Below are 18,167 nucleotides of genomic sequence, written 5' to 3'. Positions count from 1 at the left end.
ATTTCTTCTGTATTTCTGTATTCATTGCGTTCCGTCTACCGTGTCACCGTATGTTCCTGAACACATCATCGCCGCCAAAGTCCCCTAGTGGCCATAAATATATGACACCCGCAGTGATAAGAACTACCATAGAGAATGAATGGAGAAAGTTCAGGAGGAGGCGCCAATGAGGTCTAATAATGTATTTAAAATAATGTCTTCATCTGTTTATTTTTTCACTAGTAACTGGGTACATTTACTGAAGTTCAATGCCAAGGTACTTTTACTTTACTTGAGTATTTATTTAATAACTAAGTCATTTGCAGATTCTGATTAAAACTTAATAAATTAAAAAAGATAATGTATTTATATGAATTAAAAGCAATATCTACAGTCATTAAAATGATCTTCGTCTTCATCACCTGCAACATTAAGTGATGAAGATATTAATAAAGCTGGAGCTAATTTGAACTACTCTTTATTCACGGTATATTTGGGCTATTTGCGATTTAATAATACATCGTAGTTTATTAGTTGATTTTGAGGAAGTTATATTAAATGGAAATACTCAAGTAAAGTACTTCACAATGATAGTTAAGTACTAGAGTAAATGTGTTTAAAAACATCAGCAGCCAAACAACGCGTAGGATCAGAGTGATTTAATATTTATATTTAACTTTATTGAAATGAAGCTGAACCAGGTCTAGTCCAGAGTTAGATGTTCTCCTGGACCGGGTCTAGTCTAGTCCAGAGTGTAGATGTCCTCCTGGCCCGGGTCTAGTGTAGATGTTCTCCTGGACCGGGTCGGGTCTAGTCCAGAGTGTAGATGTTCTCCTGAACCGGGTCTAGTCCAGAGTGTAGATGTTCTCCTGGACCGGGTCTAGTGTAGTCCAGAGTGTAGATGTCCTCCTGAACCGGGTCTAGTCCAGAGTGTAGATGTCCTCCTGGCCCGGGTCTAGTGTAGATGTTCTCCTGGACCGGGTCGGGTCTAGTCCAGAGTGTAGATGTTCTCCTGGACCGGGTCGGGTCTAGTCCAGAGTGTAGATGTTCTCCTGGACCGGGTCTAGTCTAGTTCAGAGTGTAGATGTCTTCCTGGCCCGGGTCTAGTGTAGATGTTCTCCTGGACCGGGTCGGGTCTAGTCCAGAGTGTAGATGTTCTCCTGAACCTGGTCTAGTCCAGAGTGTAGATGTTCTCCTGGACCGGGTCGGGTCTAGTCCAGAGTGTAGATGTTCTCCTGGACCGGGTCTAGTGTAGATGTTCTCCTGGACCGGGTCTAGTCCAGAGTGTAGATGTTCTCCTGGACTGGGTCTAGTCTAGTCCAGAGTGTAGATGTTCTCCTGGACCGGGTCTAGTCTAGTCCAGAGTGTAGATGTTCTCCTGGACCGGGTCTAGTCTAGTTCAGAGTTTAGATGTTCTCCTGGTCTAGTCTAGTCCAGAGTGTAGATGTTTTTCTGGACCGGGTCTAGTCTAGTTCCGAGTGTAGATGTTCTCCTGGACCGGGTCTAGTCTAGTTCAGAGTGTAGATGTTCTCCTGGACCGGGTCTAGTGTAGTCCAGAGTGTAGATGTCCTCCTGAACCGGGTCTAGTCCAGAGTGTAGATGTCCTCCTGGCCCGGGTCTAGTGTAGATGTTCTCCTGGACCGGGTCGGGTCTAGTCCAGAGTGTAGATGTTCTCCTGGACCGGGTCGGGTCTAGTCCAGAGTGTAGATGTTCTCCTGGACCGGGTCTAGTCTAGTTCAGAGTGTAGATGTCTTCCTGGCCCGGGTCTAGTGTAGATGTTCTCCTGGACCGGGTCGGGTCTAGTCCAGAGTGTAGATGTTCTCCTGAACCTGGTCTAGTCCAGAGTGTAGATGTTCTCCTGGACCGGGTCGGGTCTAGTCCAGAGTGTAGATGTTCTCCTGGACCGGGTCTAGTGTAGATGTTCTCCTGGACCGGGTCTAGTCCAGAGTGTAGATGTTCTCCTGGACTGGGTCTAGTCTAGTCCAGAGTGTAGATGTTCTCCTGGACCGGGTCTAGTCTAGTCCAGAGTGTAGATGTTCTCCTGGACCGGGTCTAGTCCAGAGTGTAGATGTTCTCCTGGTCTAGACTAGTCCAGAGTGTAGATGTTCACCTGGGTCGAGTCTAGTCCAGAGTGTAGATGTTCTCCTGGACCGGCCTCCTCATCCGAATCTTGTAGATGATGTGAGGAGGTTCCTCAGAGGAGAAGCTGCAGGAGAGAGTTTGAGTTTTAAACAGCAGCTCACTTTTTTTAATTTTAACTACTCTTTATTCACGGTATATTTGGGCTATTTGCGATTTAATAATACATCGTAGTTTATTAGTTGATTTTGAGGAAGTTATATTAAATGGAAATACTCAAGTAAAGTACTTCACAATGATACTTAAGTACTAGAGTAAATGTGTTTAAAAACATCAACAGCCAAACAACGCGTAGGATCAGAGTGATTTAATATTTATATTTAACTTCATTGAAATGAAGCTGAACCAGGTCTAGTCCAGAGTTAGATGTTCTCCTGGACCGGGTCTAGTGTAGATGTCCTCCTGGCCCGGGTCTAGTGTAGATGTTCTCCTGGACCAGGTCGGGTCTAGTACATAGTGTAGATGTTCTCCTGAACCGGGTCTAGTCCAGAGTGTAGATGTTCTCCTGGACCGGGTCTAGTGTAGATGTTCTACTGGACCGGGTCGGGTCTAGTCCATAGTGTAGATGTTCTCCTGAACCGGGTCTAGTCCAGAGTGTAGATGTTCTCCTGGACCGGGTCTAGTGTAGATGTTCTCCTGGACCGGGTCGGGTCTAGTCCAGAGTGTAGATGTTCTCCTGAACCGGGTCTAGTCCAGAGTGTAGATGTTCTCCTGGACCGGGTCTAGTCTAGTCCAGAGTGTAGATGTTCTCCTGGACCGGGTCTAGTGTAGATGTTCTGGACCGGGTCTAGTCCAGAGTGTAGATGTTCTCCTGGACCGGGTCTAGTCTAGTCCAGAGAGTAGATGTTCTCCTGGACCGGGTCTAGTCTAGTCCAGAGTGTAGATGTTCTCCTGGACCGGGTCTAGTCTAGTCCAGAGTGTAGATGTTCTCTTGGACCGGGTCTAGTCCAGAGTGTAGATGTTCTCCTGGTCTAGTCTAGTCCAGAGTGTAGATGTTCTCTTGGACCGGGTCTAGTCCAGAGTGTAGATGTTCTCCTGGACCGGGTCTAGTCTAGTCCAGAGTGTAGATGTTCTCCTGGACCTTGTCTAGTCCAGAGTGTAGATGTTCTCCTGGACCGGGTCTAGTCTAGTTCAGAGTGTAGATGTTCTCCTGGACCGGGTCTAGTCCAGAGTGTAGATGTTCTCCTGGTCTAGTCTAGTCCAGAGTGTAGATGTTCTCCTGGGTCGAGTCTAGTCCAGAGTGTAGATGTTCTCCTGGACCGGCCTCCTCATCCGGATCTCGTAGATGATGTGAGGAGGTTCCTCAGAGGAGAAGCTGCAGGAGAGAGTTTGAGTTTTAAACAGCAGCTCACTTCAAGAGAACTTCCAGGTTCTGATCCAGAAGAAATGCATCGTTCTTCATTCAAACCTTCAGTTTCATTTCAATGTTCATTTTAGCAGAATCAAGAACATAAAACAAAATTAATTCTATCTTTGTAGAAATCTGCATCATCATGTTATTTCGGCATCATTTTGATCTGTTTATTACAATTCCCATATTTTCAGATTTATTAGAAGACACCATTTTAACAACAATTATTATCAGTAATATACTTTTTTTTCTAAAATAAGAAAATTGTAAATACAAAAATATAATTTTATAAAATACCTTGTCCGGTTAGCATCATAGCTAGGCTAACGTTAGCAGTTAGCAGCCTATTAGCCAATCCGAGCAGAGTATAGGGTCGGTCTTCACATTCTGGTAATTATGGTACTTCTTAAGTACCATATGGTAATTCTTTTAATTTGTTAAAAACTAAAATTCTGTTCAGATCTCACACATTGTACAATTTTAAGTAAAAGATCTGAACACTTTCTGCTTCTTTAACTTAATCTTTAACCGTCTCCTCTGATAGTCTCACTGTCTTGCACGGCTTTTTGCTGCGATGCTCCTAAACTTTCCCACAATGCATCCCTCGTCATAGCTCATACTGTAAGCGTTTAACTCACCAGCCGGTTTTTAAGACTCTTCTGTATATTCCTCCTGGAAACGGAAACAAGATTTTAGTGTGTTTATCTTAAAAGACTTGCATCATATTTAGTTTGACGCAAAGCACAGAAACAACCAATATTCTGTCTTATTTTGTGTAAATCTTCAACTGAAGGAACAGAAGAGAAAACGTACGTTTGAAGGCCAGTAAGAGAAAACCTGCGGCCAAGACCAACAACACACTGAGGGAGAGAGAGAGGACGGGAACGTTGATTTGAAGGGAGAGAGACGGCAGAGAGTCCTCCACCTGAGAGAGAGAGAGAGAGAGAGAGAGAGAGAGAAAAAAAAATAGAAATTTAGACTCAACATCACGTCCAATATGATGACGGAAAGATTTAAAGCCATCTGGAGTAAATAAAATGTCAACCATTCATAAGAAAACATGAATTTGACGGAAGAACAACAACGTTCCAATAATCATTACGATCAAAGACAGTAATTCAATGAAGTAATGAACCTTCCTTCATCTGTAATGATGACAGTCCGCCTGCTCATTTTTGTCTTTATCAATAAATGTGTCCTAAACATTATTTTCCCCCTTTTTTTCAGGAGAAATGTAAGTTTCAAAATCTGGCAAGTATTTGTCATTATGTTTATAAAAACTTAAAACAGTGTTTTAAAAAGTAAAGAAAAGTATTGTAATTTGTATCATATTTCTCTTCTAAACAATTGAAAATGAACATGACCAAAGCTTTTGAGATTACAGAAATGAAATGTAATGTATATTTTACATCTTCTCAAACAGTTTTGTTTGCACAAAGCATTCAGTGTCCATGTCACAGGCTTTTATGTGTCCATGTTGCAGGTTGTTACATGTGTCCATGTTACAGGTTGTTACATGTGTCCATGTTGCAGGTTGTTACATGTGTCCATGTTACAGGTTGTTACATGTGTCCATGTTGCAGGTTGTTACATGTGTCCATGTTACAGGTTGTTACATGTGTCCATGTTGCAGGTTGTTACATGTGTCCATGTTACAGGTTGTTACATGTGTCCATGTTACAGGTTGTTACATGTGTCCATGTTGCAGGTTGTTACATGTGTCCATGTTACAGGTTGTTACATGTGTCCGTGTTACAGGTTGTTACATGTGTCCATGTTACAGGTTGTTACATGTGTCCGTGTTACAGGTTGTTACATGTGTCCGTGTTACAGGTTGTTACATGTGTCCATGTTGCAGGTTGTTATATGTGTCTGTGTTACAGGCCGTTACATGTGTCCGTGTTACAGGTTGTTACATGTGTTACAGGTTGTTACATGTGTTACAGGTTGTTACATGTGTCCATGTTACAGGTTGTTACATGTGTCCGTGTTACAGGTTGTTACATGTGTTACAGGTTGTTACATGTGTCCGTGTTACAGGCCATTACATGTGTCCGTGTTATAGGTTGTTACATGTGTCCGTGTTGCAGGCCGTTACATGTGTCCGTGTTACAGGTTGTTACATGTGTCCATGTTACAGGTTGTTACATGTGTCCATGTTACAGGTTGTTACATGTGTCCGTGTTACAGGTTGTTACATGTGTCCATGTTGCAGGTTGTTACATGTGTCCATGTTACATGTTGTTACATGTGTCCGTGTTACAGGTTGTTACATGTGTCCATGTTGCAGGTTGTTATATGTGTCCGTGTTACAGGCCGTTACATGTGTCCGTGTTACAGGTTGTTACATGTGTTACAGGTTGTTACATGTGTTACAGGTTGTTACATGTGTTACAGGTTGTTACATGTGTCCATGTTACAGGTTGTTACATGTGTCCATGTTACAGGTTGTTACAGGTGTCCATGTTACAGGTTGTTACATGTGTCCGTGTTACAGGTTGTTACATGTGTCCGTGTTGCAGGCCGTTACATGTGTCCGTGTTACAGGTTGTTACATGTGTCCATGTTACAGGTTGTTACATGTGTCCGTGTTACAGGTTTCTACATGTGTCCATGTTGCAGGTTGTTACATGTGTCCATGTTACAGGTTGTTACATGTGTCCGTGTTACAGGTTGTTACATGTGTTACAGGTTGTTACATGTGTCCGTGTTACAGGCCGTTACATGTGTCCATGTTACAGGTTGTTACATGTGTCCGTGTTACAGGTTGTTACATGTGTTACAGGTTGTTGCATGTGTCCGTGTTACAGGTTGTTACATGTGTCCGTGTTACAGGTTGTTACATGTGTCCATGTTACAGGTTGTTACATGTGTCCATGTTACAGGTTGTTACATGTGTCCGTGTTATAGGTTGCTACAGGTTGTTACATGTGTTACAGGTTGTTACATGTGTCCATGTTACAGGTTGTTACATGTGTCCGTGTTACAGGTTGTTACATGTGTTACAGGTTGTTACATGTGTCCGTGTTGCAGGCCGTTACATGTGTCCATGTTGCAGGCCGTTACATGTGTCCATGTTACATGTTGTTACATGTGTCCGTGTTACAGGTTGTTACATGTGTCCATGTTGCAGGTTGTTATATGTGTCCATGTTACAGGTTGTTACATGTGTCCATGTTACAGGCTGTTACGTGTGTCCATTTTACAGGCTGTTACATGTGTCCGTGTTGCAGGTTGTTACATGTGTCCGTGTTGCAGGTAGTTACATGTGTCCGTGTTGCAGGTTGTTACATGTGTTCGTGTTGCAGGTAGTTACATGTGTCCGTGTTGCAGGTTGTTATGTGTCTATGTCCAGGCGTTCTAGAGATTTGTTTGTTTGTTGAAGACAGAACCATTCTTGAACTCCTCATACACCCAGACAGCTTTTACAGTTAGCTAGTACACCGTTTCCTCCCCAGAATGACCTTCTCCTTCTTTGTGTTAGTGGGGACAGGAAAGTGGCCTTCAATGGGGGGTTTAGGTGGGCCAGCAAGTGGCAGAACTCTCAGAAACTATACTAATACTATTATTTACAACCACAACATATTATTTCCAAAGAAAACGCAACTCAAAGAAAACGCAACTCAAAGGCACTGAACGGTCAGTCAAACTCTCTGCCCTGCTCTTTATCTGCTCTCTTCCACCCCTCCCCCACAGACAAGCTCGTCGCTGTTTTTGTTTAATAACCATTACTGTGATGGACGCTACGCTTCTTAGCATCCAGAATCCGTTGGAATTACATCGATGGCGTAAATATTCGAGGAGTTACGGTAATGTTGGTTTTGCATCCTGTTTGTTACTTCTTGTCGCCGTGGTTACTCACTGCGACGGCGTCGGAGCGCAGCAGGGTGGAGTTCTTCCTCAGGAGGTCCAGCTGAGACGACAACAGCGTTTTCCAGTTCACTGCACCGGGACGGAAACGAACACTTTAAAATAAACTCGTGATTTGTGCTTTTCTGAGCGCTGAGCGGAGGGAAACTGACAATCTGCAAATGTTGTGACGGACCTAAAACATGTACACTACTTACAATCAAATACTCGCACCATAAAGACATCAGAGTTCCCACGTGTATTACTAACCTCAGCTGTTATGATGCAGGATCACCAATGTGAAGGCCAGCAGAGCCAGATGGCACAGAAGAGGAGTAGAACGGACTGTCCGTCGCAGCTCGCCAGGAAGAGCGTGAACACGGCTCCAGAGACGGAGGGCCAGCTAGTTAGCTAGTTAGCGTGTCTTTCTCCGGAGTGAACAATGTTCGGCTCATTTTCTGTGACCGGTGCAGCACCAAAGCATGGTGGAATTAGCCAGCTAAGCTATATTGCTAGTTAGCTGGCTGGCTAGCTCATTCCACCATGATTTAATGCTACACTGGTCTCATAAAAATGGCCGCCGCTCTGGCCATCTCACTGTATTGATTTAAATGGTGACGTCTGTTCTCCTCCTAGCTCGTTTCTATGGCTGAAGGTCTGGTCTCTGGGACCGGCAGGTAGATCTGTGGCTCACCTGTGGAGGCCGACGGCTCCGTGACTCCACCGGTCGTTGCTGATGCCGTCATCGTTGGAGGAGAACTGGTGACCGGAGCTGAGGAAAAGAACAGAAAACCCACCTATTTTTAGGCCTTTCCTCTAAATGTCATATCCAAACTGGGTGTATCTCTGCAACCACTAGGGCTATTTGAATAATGTTGGTGTTATAATAAAATGCACACATGTGAGATTTTGTTCAGATGTGTAAATATCAGTCTATATGTTACTGGTTAAGAGTAAATGAAGATGACACACAACAACAAAGAAAAGGTTTCAGGTCCGCCTATAAAGAAATCACTTTCAGGATGATTATTTCTTTGAAATGATGCAGCTGTAAGGTCCAACTCTAACCCAAATCATAACACAATATGTGAACATTCTCTAACCCAAATCATAACACAATATGTGAACATTCTCTAACCCAAATCATAACACAATATGTGAACATTCTCTAACCCAAATCATAACACAATATGTGAACATTCTCTAACCCAAATCATAACTCAATATGTGAACATTCTCTAACCCAAATCATAGCTCAATATGTGAACATTCTCTTACCCAAATCATAACTCAATATGTGAACATTCTCTAACCCAAATCATAGCTCAATATGTGAACATTCTCTAACCCAAATCATAACTCAATATGTGAACATTCTCTAACCCAAATCATAGCTCAATATGTGAACATTCTCTAACCCAAATCATAGCTCAATATGTATTATTATATTTCACTTGTATATTACTTACGGTGTTCAATACATCCAAATACAGCAGTTTGGGGCTTTTTTTCCATAAAACAAGCTATGATTTACAGTTTTATATAACAATCGCTCAGTCTTTCCCCCCTATGGGGGATTGGATTTATACTACAGATTCACTCTGATTTAATCAGTTTTACTGAGATTAGGATCTTCCACACGTATGTGGATATTTGTGCAAATGGAGGTTTGGCTTCTCGTCACGGTGCAAACAGAGTTTTAGGTCACTAAACGAGAGATTCTTCGAAACGTTTATAGGATTCTTCTAAATTCAGATTTCTGTGAGTCCACAAGGACGTAAAACAGAGCGTTTGGGAAACGACTACGTCATTGTCTCTAATCCGTCCACCTGAAACAACAACAACTAGGAATATACTTAGCTACTATTGTTTTAAGTTACTGAAGATAAGCTCACTACACATGTTCAGACTCTTTGGATATCAGTGAAGTTGGCTTCAACGCTACCTCCTGGCCTTTCATCCTCAATGTTTACCTGCCGACAAGACATAAGGCTGGTTTGAAATGTTCCCAAAGCTTCTGTATTAATACCAATACCTTCATAATAACTGAACAAAAGAATGCTTTAATCATGGAGTATCAACTGTGGATCAAAGGATTCTGAAAGGACAGGTTTAGATGTTTGTCCAGCGGTGGTATGAATATTAAAACACACAATATACAGTAATGGAGGACAAAAATCCATCTAAAGAAAAATGGTGAACCTGTCGTTAACGTTCTGAGCCCCAGAGCCCCAACATGAGGGGCTCTGGGGCTCAAAGCCTTCTGTACCTCTTTCCCCCGTGTTCCAGTGGTCATAGGAACCCCAAATGAATTATAATACTGAATTTGTTTCATAATTTTGTTGCGTTTTTTTTTTTTCATTTTCAAAAAAATCACTTTTATACCATTTTTTGATCACGACTATGAACATCCAGCATGATATGAGCAAGATTCCCCAAAAATGCCTCCTCAAGTGGTCACCGAGTTTTTCAAACTGTCTGGTTCAGGGCCTTAACAACAGCCCACATACTGATAAGAGACCTTTTTTGAAAGGTTAGGACTTAAAGAATCGGAATATGTAACACACATCACAATGAAACAAAGCATTGGCATGTTAGGAAGGAGTTTCAGTCAAAAAAACGGTGTCGTTCGGTTAAAAAATGGAAAAATGACTTATTTCATGGCAAAACATTGTCCGTTTCAGACATGCTGGGTATTAAAATGTTCAGCAGCTTCCGCATGTGCCGTATGACGTGGTCTAAGAAACAAGGTGTGAAGGGTGGTTCTGCTCACCTTTGAGCACTCTCAGGTTCATGATCACCTTCTTGTCGTTGAAGATCCCGTCCACGTCCACCCTGCAGCAGTACGACCCGCTGTCCGTCCGCCTCACGTTCACGATGTCCAGGTCCATCTGTCCGTCCAGGACGTCCCCCATGAGCCGGTAACGATCGGCCACCTGCAGCATGAGGGGGGGAAGGGGGAGGGGGGGGGGTGTATCAGACTTCTATACAACCAGAGGAGTCGGCTTCTGGTGGTCAGGAGAGAGAATGCAGCTTTAACACATGAAGCATATGCTTCTGTACAACCAGAGTAGTCGCCCCCTGGTGGTCAGGAGAGAGACATGAAGCATATACTTCTATTCAACCAGAGGAGTCACCCCCTGGTGGTCAGGAGAGAGAATGCAGCTTTAACACATGAGGCATAGACTTCTATACAACCAGAGGAGTCGCCCCCTGGTGGTCAGTAGAGAGAATGCAGCTTTAACACATGAAGCATAGACTTCTATACAACCAAAGGAGTCGCCCCCTGGTGGTCGAGAGAGAGACATGAAGCATAGACTTCTATACAACCAGAGGAGTCGCCCCCTGGTGTTCAGGAGAGATAATGCAGCTCTAACACATGAAGCATAGACTTCTATACAACCAGAGGAGTCACACTGCCTGGCGTGAACCTGAATCAGATCAGAACTTAAAGACTGTTCGGACCGGAGTGACCAGAATCCTTCGGTTCTCCTGACCTTGGAGATGACGCCGTGCTCGTCCGTCTGCACCAAGATGTTGTTGCACCAGAAGGCCCCACATCCGCGGCCCCAGCAGACCCGACTCAGACCGAACCGCTTCACAGAGTACTGACAGGACAGAGAGGCCACGCCCCCCTCCGCCACTTTAAATCCACAAACGGGCGAAAACTGTGGAGCTGCAGCGCAAACAAACAAGCAGAGAGATGTAAATATTCACTTTATACAAGCAGCACATATATATTCACTACATATGTATATGTAGGCTGGATATATATATATATATACACACATATATATATATATATATATATATATATACACACACTATACATATGTATATACAAGTTATGTTACAGTCAAAATACTACAGTAAAGGTATTAATACCACAATGTAAAAAATAAATTCCCAGTAAAAGTACTAATACTGCACAGTTCAAATACTATGTTGCAGTAAAAGTACTGATACCACAGTGTATAAATAATTTGTTACAGTAAAAGTACAAAGCGAAAGTACTCTATTACTGTAAAAGTACTAATACAATGGGGTAAAATACTTTGTTACAGTAAAAGCACAGAGTAAAAATACTCTTTTGCAGTAAAAGTAATGATGGCAAACAGTAAACATTCACTGTACACAGTAAAATAACTAGCAACACACCTTTTAAGATACTCTTTTCCAGTAAAAGTACTAATATCACGCTGAGTAAAAGTACTCTGTTACAGTAAACACAATGATGGAGAGACCAAAGGGACAACAAAGGATTTTGCAGGAAAAATGACTTAAAATAACTTTTTTCTCTGGACATCTTTTGTTTTTACTTTCATACCTTTTGTGTGCAAACACCTTAATGTGTGAAGTAATACAACTAAATGTAGTGCAGTAAAAAGTACAATATTTCCCTCTGAGATGTGGTGGAGTGGATGTAGCATGAGGAGAAAAGACAAAGTACAAGTACCACACATTTGCACTGGAGTGGAGTACTTGAGTATAAATATACTGCGGGACATTCCACCACTCAGTCAGCAGTTTGTGTCTCACCTGACAGGACGAAGAGGAAGATGATGAAGGTCTGAGGCGTTTGACAGCAGCGAGTCGAGACGGCGTCCATCCTGTGAGTGTGTGTGTGTGTGTGTGTGTGTGTGTGTGTTCATTGTCCAGTTAAAGGACAACAGTGTGTCTCTGTGACGGAGCTGAGGGAAGGGCCAGAGACACTGTGTGTTTGTGTGACGTCTCGATGACGAAGTCTTCATTGATTCCTTCAATAAGTCATTAATGTCTTGAAAAACTGTTTGATTTCAATGAGCCCTTTTTTCTGAGAAAGCCTGGAAAAGATTTGCTCCGACTAGATCTACGAATTCCTTTTCTGTTTTTTCATCCACAGCCACTCAATGTCACGTAATTAAGAAGGTTGACACAGAACCAGCGCGGCCATATTAGCCATATTATGAATGTAGCATTCAAGCTTCAGGGTGGCCTGGCTTCCGTGCTTGTTGTGTGTGTGTTCCGGGCTCGAGGTCAATGGCGAACCTGAACAATCAGCTCGGCCTCCACCGGCTACACGTGGCGGGTCTCACCAAGAAATAGTTACGCTGAGGAGAGGACGGCTGGCTGTTTAGCTAGCTAGCTTGACCTTCTCCAGAGCTGGCTAATTAGCTAGCTAGCTTGACCTTCTCCAGAGCTGACTAGTTAGCTAGCTAGCTTGACATTCTCCAGAGCTGGCTAGTTAGCTAGCTAGCTTGTCCATCTCCAGAGCTGGCTAGTTAGCTAACTAGCTTGACCTTCTCCAGAGCTTGCTAGCTAGCTTGACCATCTCCAGAGCTGGCTAGTTAGCTAGTTAGCTTGACCATCTCCAGAGCTAGCTAGTTAACTAGCTAGCTTGACCATCTCACAAGCTGGCTAGTTAGCTAGCTAGCTTGACTTTCTCCAGAGCTTGCTAGCTAGCTTGACCATCTCCAAAGCTTGCTAGTTAGCTAGCTAGCTTGACCTTCTCTAGAGCTGGCTAGTTAGCTAGCTAGCTTGACCATCTCCAGCCAGCTCCCGCCTGCTCTCTTTTTGGTCTCCTAGCGAAGAGGAGTTAGGCAGAGGGACGTAGACCCACTGGGATGTGTCTTATGTTCTGTAACCAGTGTAGCATGAAAGCATGAAGGAATTAATATGGTAGCTTGCTAACTAGCCGGCCGCTAATTGAGTATAAAGTTTAACAACCTAATGCTAAAGCACACTGCTGTCGCCAGATGAAAGCTTTCTCTGCATCATTCTCTGTGACCAGTTTAGAATGAAAGCACAGTTCAACCAAGCATGAAATATACGTCTACATTTACTGCAAAACCCCAGGGCATGATGGGAAACCTCCGGCTCTCTTCTGGTATCAGAGCTGATTGGTTTAATGTCATTATCTAGACACTTTTCCAGAACTTGCCTATATTTCTTTTTCAAATATAAGCTAACTAGATGTACTGATGTATATAATCTACAAAGCATTTTGAATGTTATTTTGTTGTGGTTAATAATAAATACATGCAATACATCCGTGAAGGTTTTTGGTCTGAAATGTTTCCTAATTTGCATTTGACTGCTTAAATAATTCTTATGTTTATCCATTAAAACCCTGAACATCAATCCATCCACCTTAATCTGAATTAGTGAGGTTTTAAGGAGACTTTTAAGGGTTAAATTAAATGTTTCTGTTTGCTGCATTTTAGGAGCATCGACAGATCAGTTTTCACTGTTGGAAGGAAGTACTGCATTACAAAAGGACTTTGTATCTGTAACACACACACACACACACACACACACACACTGACGCTGGCTGTGTGGCGACGTCGCAGAAACACACAGAGGACTCATTCACACCAAATATTTCAGTTTTTACCCTCCCACGTCTGTTTCTCCCCAAAATGTCAAACCTGAGAGGCTTTTAATTTGAAAAATAGGCCACAACATGTTTAACTTGAACCCTTTTAGATTTGTAATGATATACAAGTATTTGTCATTATTATGTTATGAAGGCTTAAAACACTGCAGTGCCCCCGTCGCCTATTTAACCCTGAGGCTCTACTTCCTGACGCGTTTCATTCATGACATCGCCAGGAGTAACGTCCACCATGTTTATTCTTACAAAACAAAACAATAACCTCACCGGCAGAACTTAGGTGCATATATTCAAATCATAAAATAAACCATGAACATTTGCATCTCTGTTACAGTATTGTCGCCTATTGTACACGTAAAACGGTCAAAAACCGTTTGCTTACTCAAAACGAGCAACACCTGATGACATAGGGCCGACTCCGTTGAGGTCGGGTGTTGTTAAACACAACTAGTTAGTAACTGTGGTTGTTTTTTATCAACATGCTTTAAGATGTGTGCCGCTTCTCCGAGTCATAACTCAGTCAATGTTCACACAAACATGAAACACATATGTATGTGTTTTCTTAAATGCAGTTGAGATTGGCGGCTGTCCGTTCATCCGTTGCCAAACAGGAACTGATAATCGCTAAACGGATTTTGTGTGTGTACCGTGTGGTTTTATTACTTTTTTGTGTGATTAAAATACATTTTGTTTTGATGTGCTTTTTCCCAATCTGTTATTTTCGTCGAGTTCTTTCGGACGGAATGTGAATATTAAGCAGCAACAACCTTTTTTTCGTAATGAAGTTGATTTGTTTTGGCATCAACCAATCATGCTGAGCGGACCGGACTTATTAAATACGTACACTACAGAGGCTCAGTAGTCCGAACTTTATTACTCTTCTCTACTTTGAGAAAAAGGCAGCGCAGGCCGGATCCGCTCCTACCTTTTCACAATAAAAGCCCTTGACATTAACACAGCTTTACTGTTTATCAGAGGGAACTCACTCAATGAAAAAGCCCACGGTAGCTGGAGGCCAATAGGATCCTGGTGGTCTTTTTGTCAAAAGGGTTGACGCCGTCGCAAATTCCTTGTTGGTTCCTTGTTCACAAGTCAAAATTTGGATTTCCTATTTCTGACTGAAACCTGGCAACGAGGAATGGAATACATCCATCTCAATGAACTTTGCCCTGAGAACTCTTCTTTTATTGGGACCCTGTGCTTGACAGGCTGTGGTGGAGGTCTCGCCGTGGTCTGGAAGAATCTGCTTTCCTGTCAAATGGGAGAACAGAACCGTTTACTACTTTTGAACTCCAGCTGACTAAAGTCGGTCGGCTAAAGCCGTTTTATTGTGTTTTAATTTATCGACCTCCTGGTCCAGCAGGTCAGTTTTTATCAGAGTTCACAAACTTCCTGACCTCTGGTGTCAAGCTAGATGAAGTGGTACTGGTTGGTGATTTTAATCTGCATGTCAATGATGCCACAAACTGTGTAGCCACTGAGTTCCTGAACATTACTGAATCTTTTAATTTCACACAGCATGTTTCTGGCTGCACTCACAGAGGTGGTCACACCTTGTGGTCTCTCTGGGTCTAGACCAGGGGTCGGCAACCTGCGGCTCCGGAGCCGCATGCGGCTCTTTAGCCCGTCTGTTGCGGCTCCCTGAGGCTTTGACAAAAAAGAAAAGAAAAAAAAAGAAAGACAACTTTTTTTTTTTTTTTTGCCCAGTGGAAAAACTTTTAAAGGGAAATCCTCTGATCTTGGAGTTTTAGGTGATATTGGGTCACTGAAAATAAAAATAAATGTTTACATATTTCTTTCACTAAAATGTGCGTCACGTGGCTGTCAAGTCTCCGCCCTGCAGCTGCTACTCGTGACTCAGAGCCCCGCCCTCACGCGCAGATGAGTGCAGAAGAGCGATTCCTCAACTGCTGCAGCAAACTAAACTGAGTAAAGTAGATCTACTTTCAGGAAGTGGATCACGTCTCCAAACTCCACTCCTGCTGCTGGTTCTGTGTCAGCTCATGAGACACTGAGGCGTCCGTTAGTAAAAACGGATCCGTCCTCCGTTTGCGGTGCTCTAGTGAGGAGGACGCTCAGTGGAAACGTAGCAAAAGATATGCGTTTAAAATGTAAAACTCACTGAAGAAGACAGGTATAACCTGCTACCTGCAGTTACAGGACTAACACTCTACCACATGAGCCAAATGAGATCAAAATGGCTCTTTGGATACGAAAGGTTGCTGACCCCTGGTCTAGACATTGATCATGTCCATTGTGAGGACGTACTGATCAGTGATCACAAATGCATTTTCTTTGATCTCTCTGTAAACGTGTCCTAAACGAACATTCCACTCCCGCATTATTACTCAGAGTACAGCTGATCACTTTGCAAAGCACTTTATCTACAAATTTTAACATACATTTTAATGACGTTGACATTTGAATGCAGTCTTTTAATGAACACTTCACCACATTGCTGGACAAAGTGGCACCTTTTAAGAAAAGGACTAGAACTGCTAACAACACTTCTCCATGATGACAGACGCTGTCGACTCCGTAAGACGGAGGTGTCCCAGGACAAAGCGGCTATGGAAAGCCACTGGGCTGGAATGCATCGCACATATCTGAAAGATCTCAAAGTTTATTTTAATCTTGTAGTGAAGGAAGCTAGAACTGCGTACTTTGCAAACTTAATTTTTTCCTCGAAGAGAAATCCTAAGATTTTGTTTGACACTATTAACACCATTGTTTCACCACCTGTCGCTATATTACCATGCTTTGCTACTGATGAGTGCACTATCCAACCGTTATTTAAAAACCTAACTTAGATCCTGCTTTGCCCTTGAACTACAGGCCTATATCAAAACTGCCTTTTTTGTCTAAAATCCTAGAGAAGGTTGTGGCCGGCCAACGTACTGTTGCACCGGCCGTGTTTGAACAGCTTTATAGGAAGCAGTGTTCTGATGTAGGTTTCTGGGGCTTTTATTGTGAAGGGAAAAATGGAAGGAGAGGAGGAGAGGAGATGTTCGAGTAAAGTGTGGAACGAGAATAAAAGTGGTTTCCGTCTTGTGCAAACTACGCTGCATCGTGTTGTTGTTTTATTAATAAAGTGAAGTACATTGACCGTTAATGATGCATCATCCCGTCATGCGCGTATTTATGTAAACAATATCAGACGGCACAGAAGGCCCTGGTCCAAACTGCACGGCACACTGTGTGTGTGTGTGTGTTTGTGTGTGTGTGTGTGTGTGTGTGTGTGTGTGTGTGTGTGTGTGTGTGTGTGGTCTCTATAAAAGTAGCTCCAGAGTGAACTGCAGCAGAACTCCTCCTCTCCTCCCGATCAGATACAAGCTGAAACTGAGCGGTAAGTTTTTTCTTTTTTCTTTGTTTTTGGCGGCACAAGGTTCGTTGTCCTCGATTGGCCGGCCACCACTGCAGTGTGCTTCCACTGAAGATAATATGGGTGTGTTTAATGACAGATGTACTCTGTCGATAGACACATCACTTCTCTAAAAGTCAGAGGACATTGAGCCGATAGTAAAGACTTCTCTCATCTGACCATGAATCTCAAAAGAAACGAGAGAGGATATACGTATCATGAATCTGAAAACCAGCACTTAAAGCTGAATGATTTGAAAGAGGAAGCTAAAGGACTGAGAATATATAAATACCTCGTCAAAGAAAACGTCCCGGCATCGCCTCAGCTGGACTTTCATGTGAGTCGTGTGAGACACGACACGGACCAGAAGGGGTTACGTGGCATCAGGGGGGATGAAGGCTTCAAGAACCCGGGAAGAGGTCCTCGGCTGTGGTGGAGTCTGTCTGTGGGACCGGACGACATCCTGTCAGCGGAGGAGAGGCTCCTGGAGGCCACCTAAGGAGCAGGCCCAGAACCAGCAGAGCTTCCTGGAGCGGTTTGCCACGTCTCCGGCCTTCAAGAGGACCTCCAGGCTGGGCTCGTACCGCTTCACCTTCCCTCTGGAGGAGCTGCTGACCGCCTACAGCAAGCAGGTGACGCCTCAGTCAGAATAAAGGTCTTATGCAGAGGAGTTCTTAAAGCGTCCTGGCAATACAGTCTATATGAATTCATCATTATTAGGGCGCGAGCACTAACGTAGTCAGAGCGGAGGACCTATTGTTATTCAAATGTTTATTATTATTATTTGTATATGTCGTCATTGCTTGGGGAAAAGAGGTGCTTGGGCGAAACCTACATTTTTCAAAATTTCTACACCAATCCGACTCGGCGAAAATTGAAATCTGATTTGGGTCTCGGACAAAAGCTGGAAAAAATAGTTCAGTAGCGCCCCCTTTAGTTGTGAAACCCCATGCTTTTTGCCAACTATGACCGATTGACTTGAAATTTGACACACATGTCCGGGTGGGAATGCGGGTCGCCGGCTCTCCCGGCCTCGAACATCCGCCTGGCAGGCGAACATTCTCGAACAGACGAGCCGGCGACCCTTTGGCTTACCCCGACGTGCTGGAGCGAAG

General features: G+C 43.3%; 1 protein-coding gene across 1 annotated transcript; it reads right to left on the bottom strand.

Annotated features, from left to right (window-relative positions):
• Positions 1 to 3,310: 3,310 nt before the first annotated feature.
• On the bottom strand, positions 3,311 to 11,927 carry LOC306753198 (hepatitis A virus cellular receptor 2 homolog; the record flags this gene model as incomplete). Its single annotated transcript, XM_079237060.1, has 8 exons — positions 3,311 to 3,433; positions 4,108 to 4,141; positions 4,283 to 4,394; positions 7,332 to 7,411; positions 8,013 to 8,090; positions 10,092 to 10,254; positions 10,816 to 10,994; positions 11,858 to 11,927. 8 exons carry the CDS (start codon positions 11,925 to 11,927, stop codon positions 3,349 to 3,351), a joined length of 801 nt encoding a protein of 266 aa, XP_079093186.1. The 3' UTR covers positions 3,311 to 3,348.
• Positions 11,928 to 18,167: the final 6,240 nt, after the last annotated feature.

The sequence above is a fragment of the Taurulus bubalis genome (assembly GCF_910589615.1).
Source record: "Taurulus bubalis genome assembly, chromosome: 2".
Taxonomy (NCBI): domain Eukaryota; kingdom Metazoa; phylum Chordata; class Actinopteri; order Perciformes; family Cottidae; genus Taurulus; species Taurulus bubalis.
The sequence above is the reverse complement of the archived record's forward strand: the minus strand, read 5'-3'. Positions and strand labels throughout refer to the sequence as shown.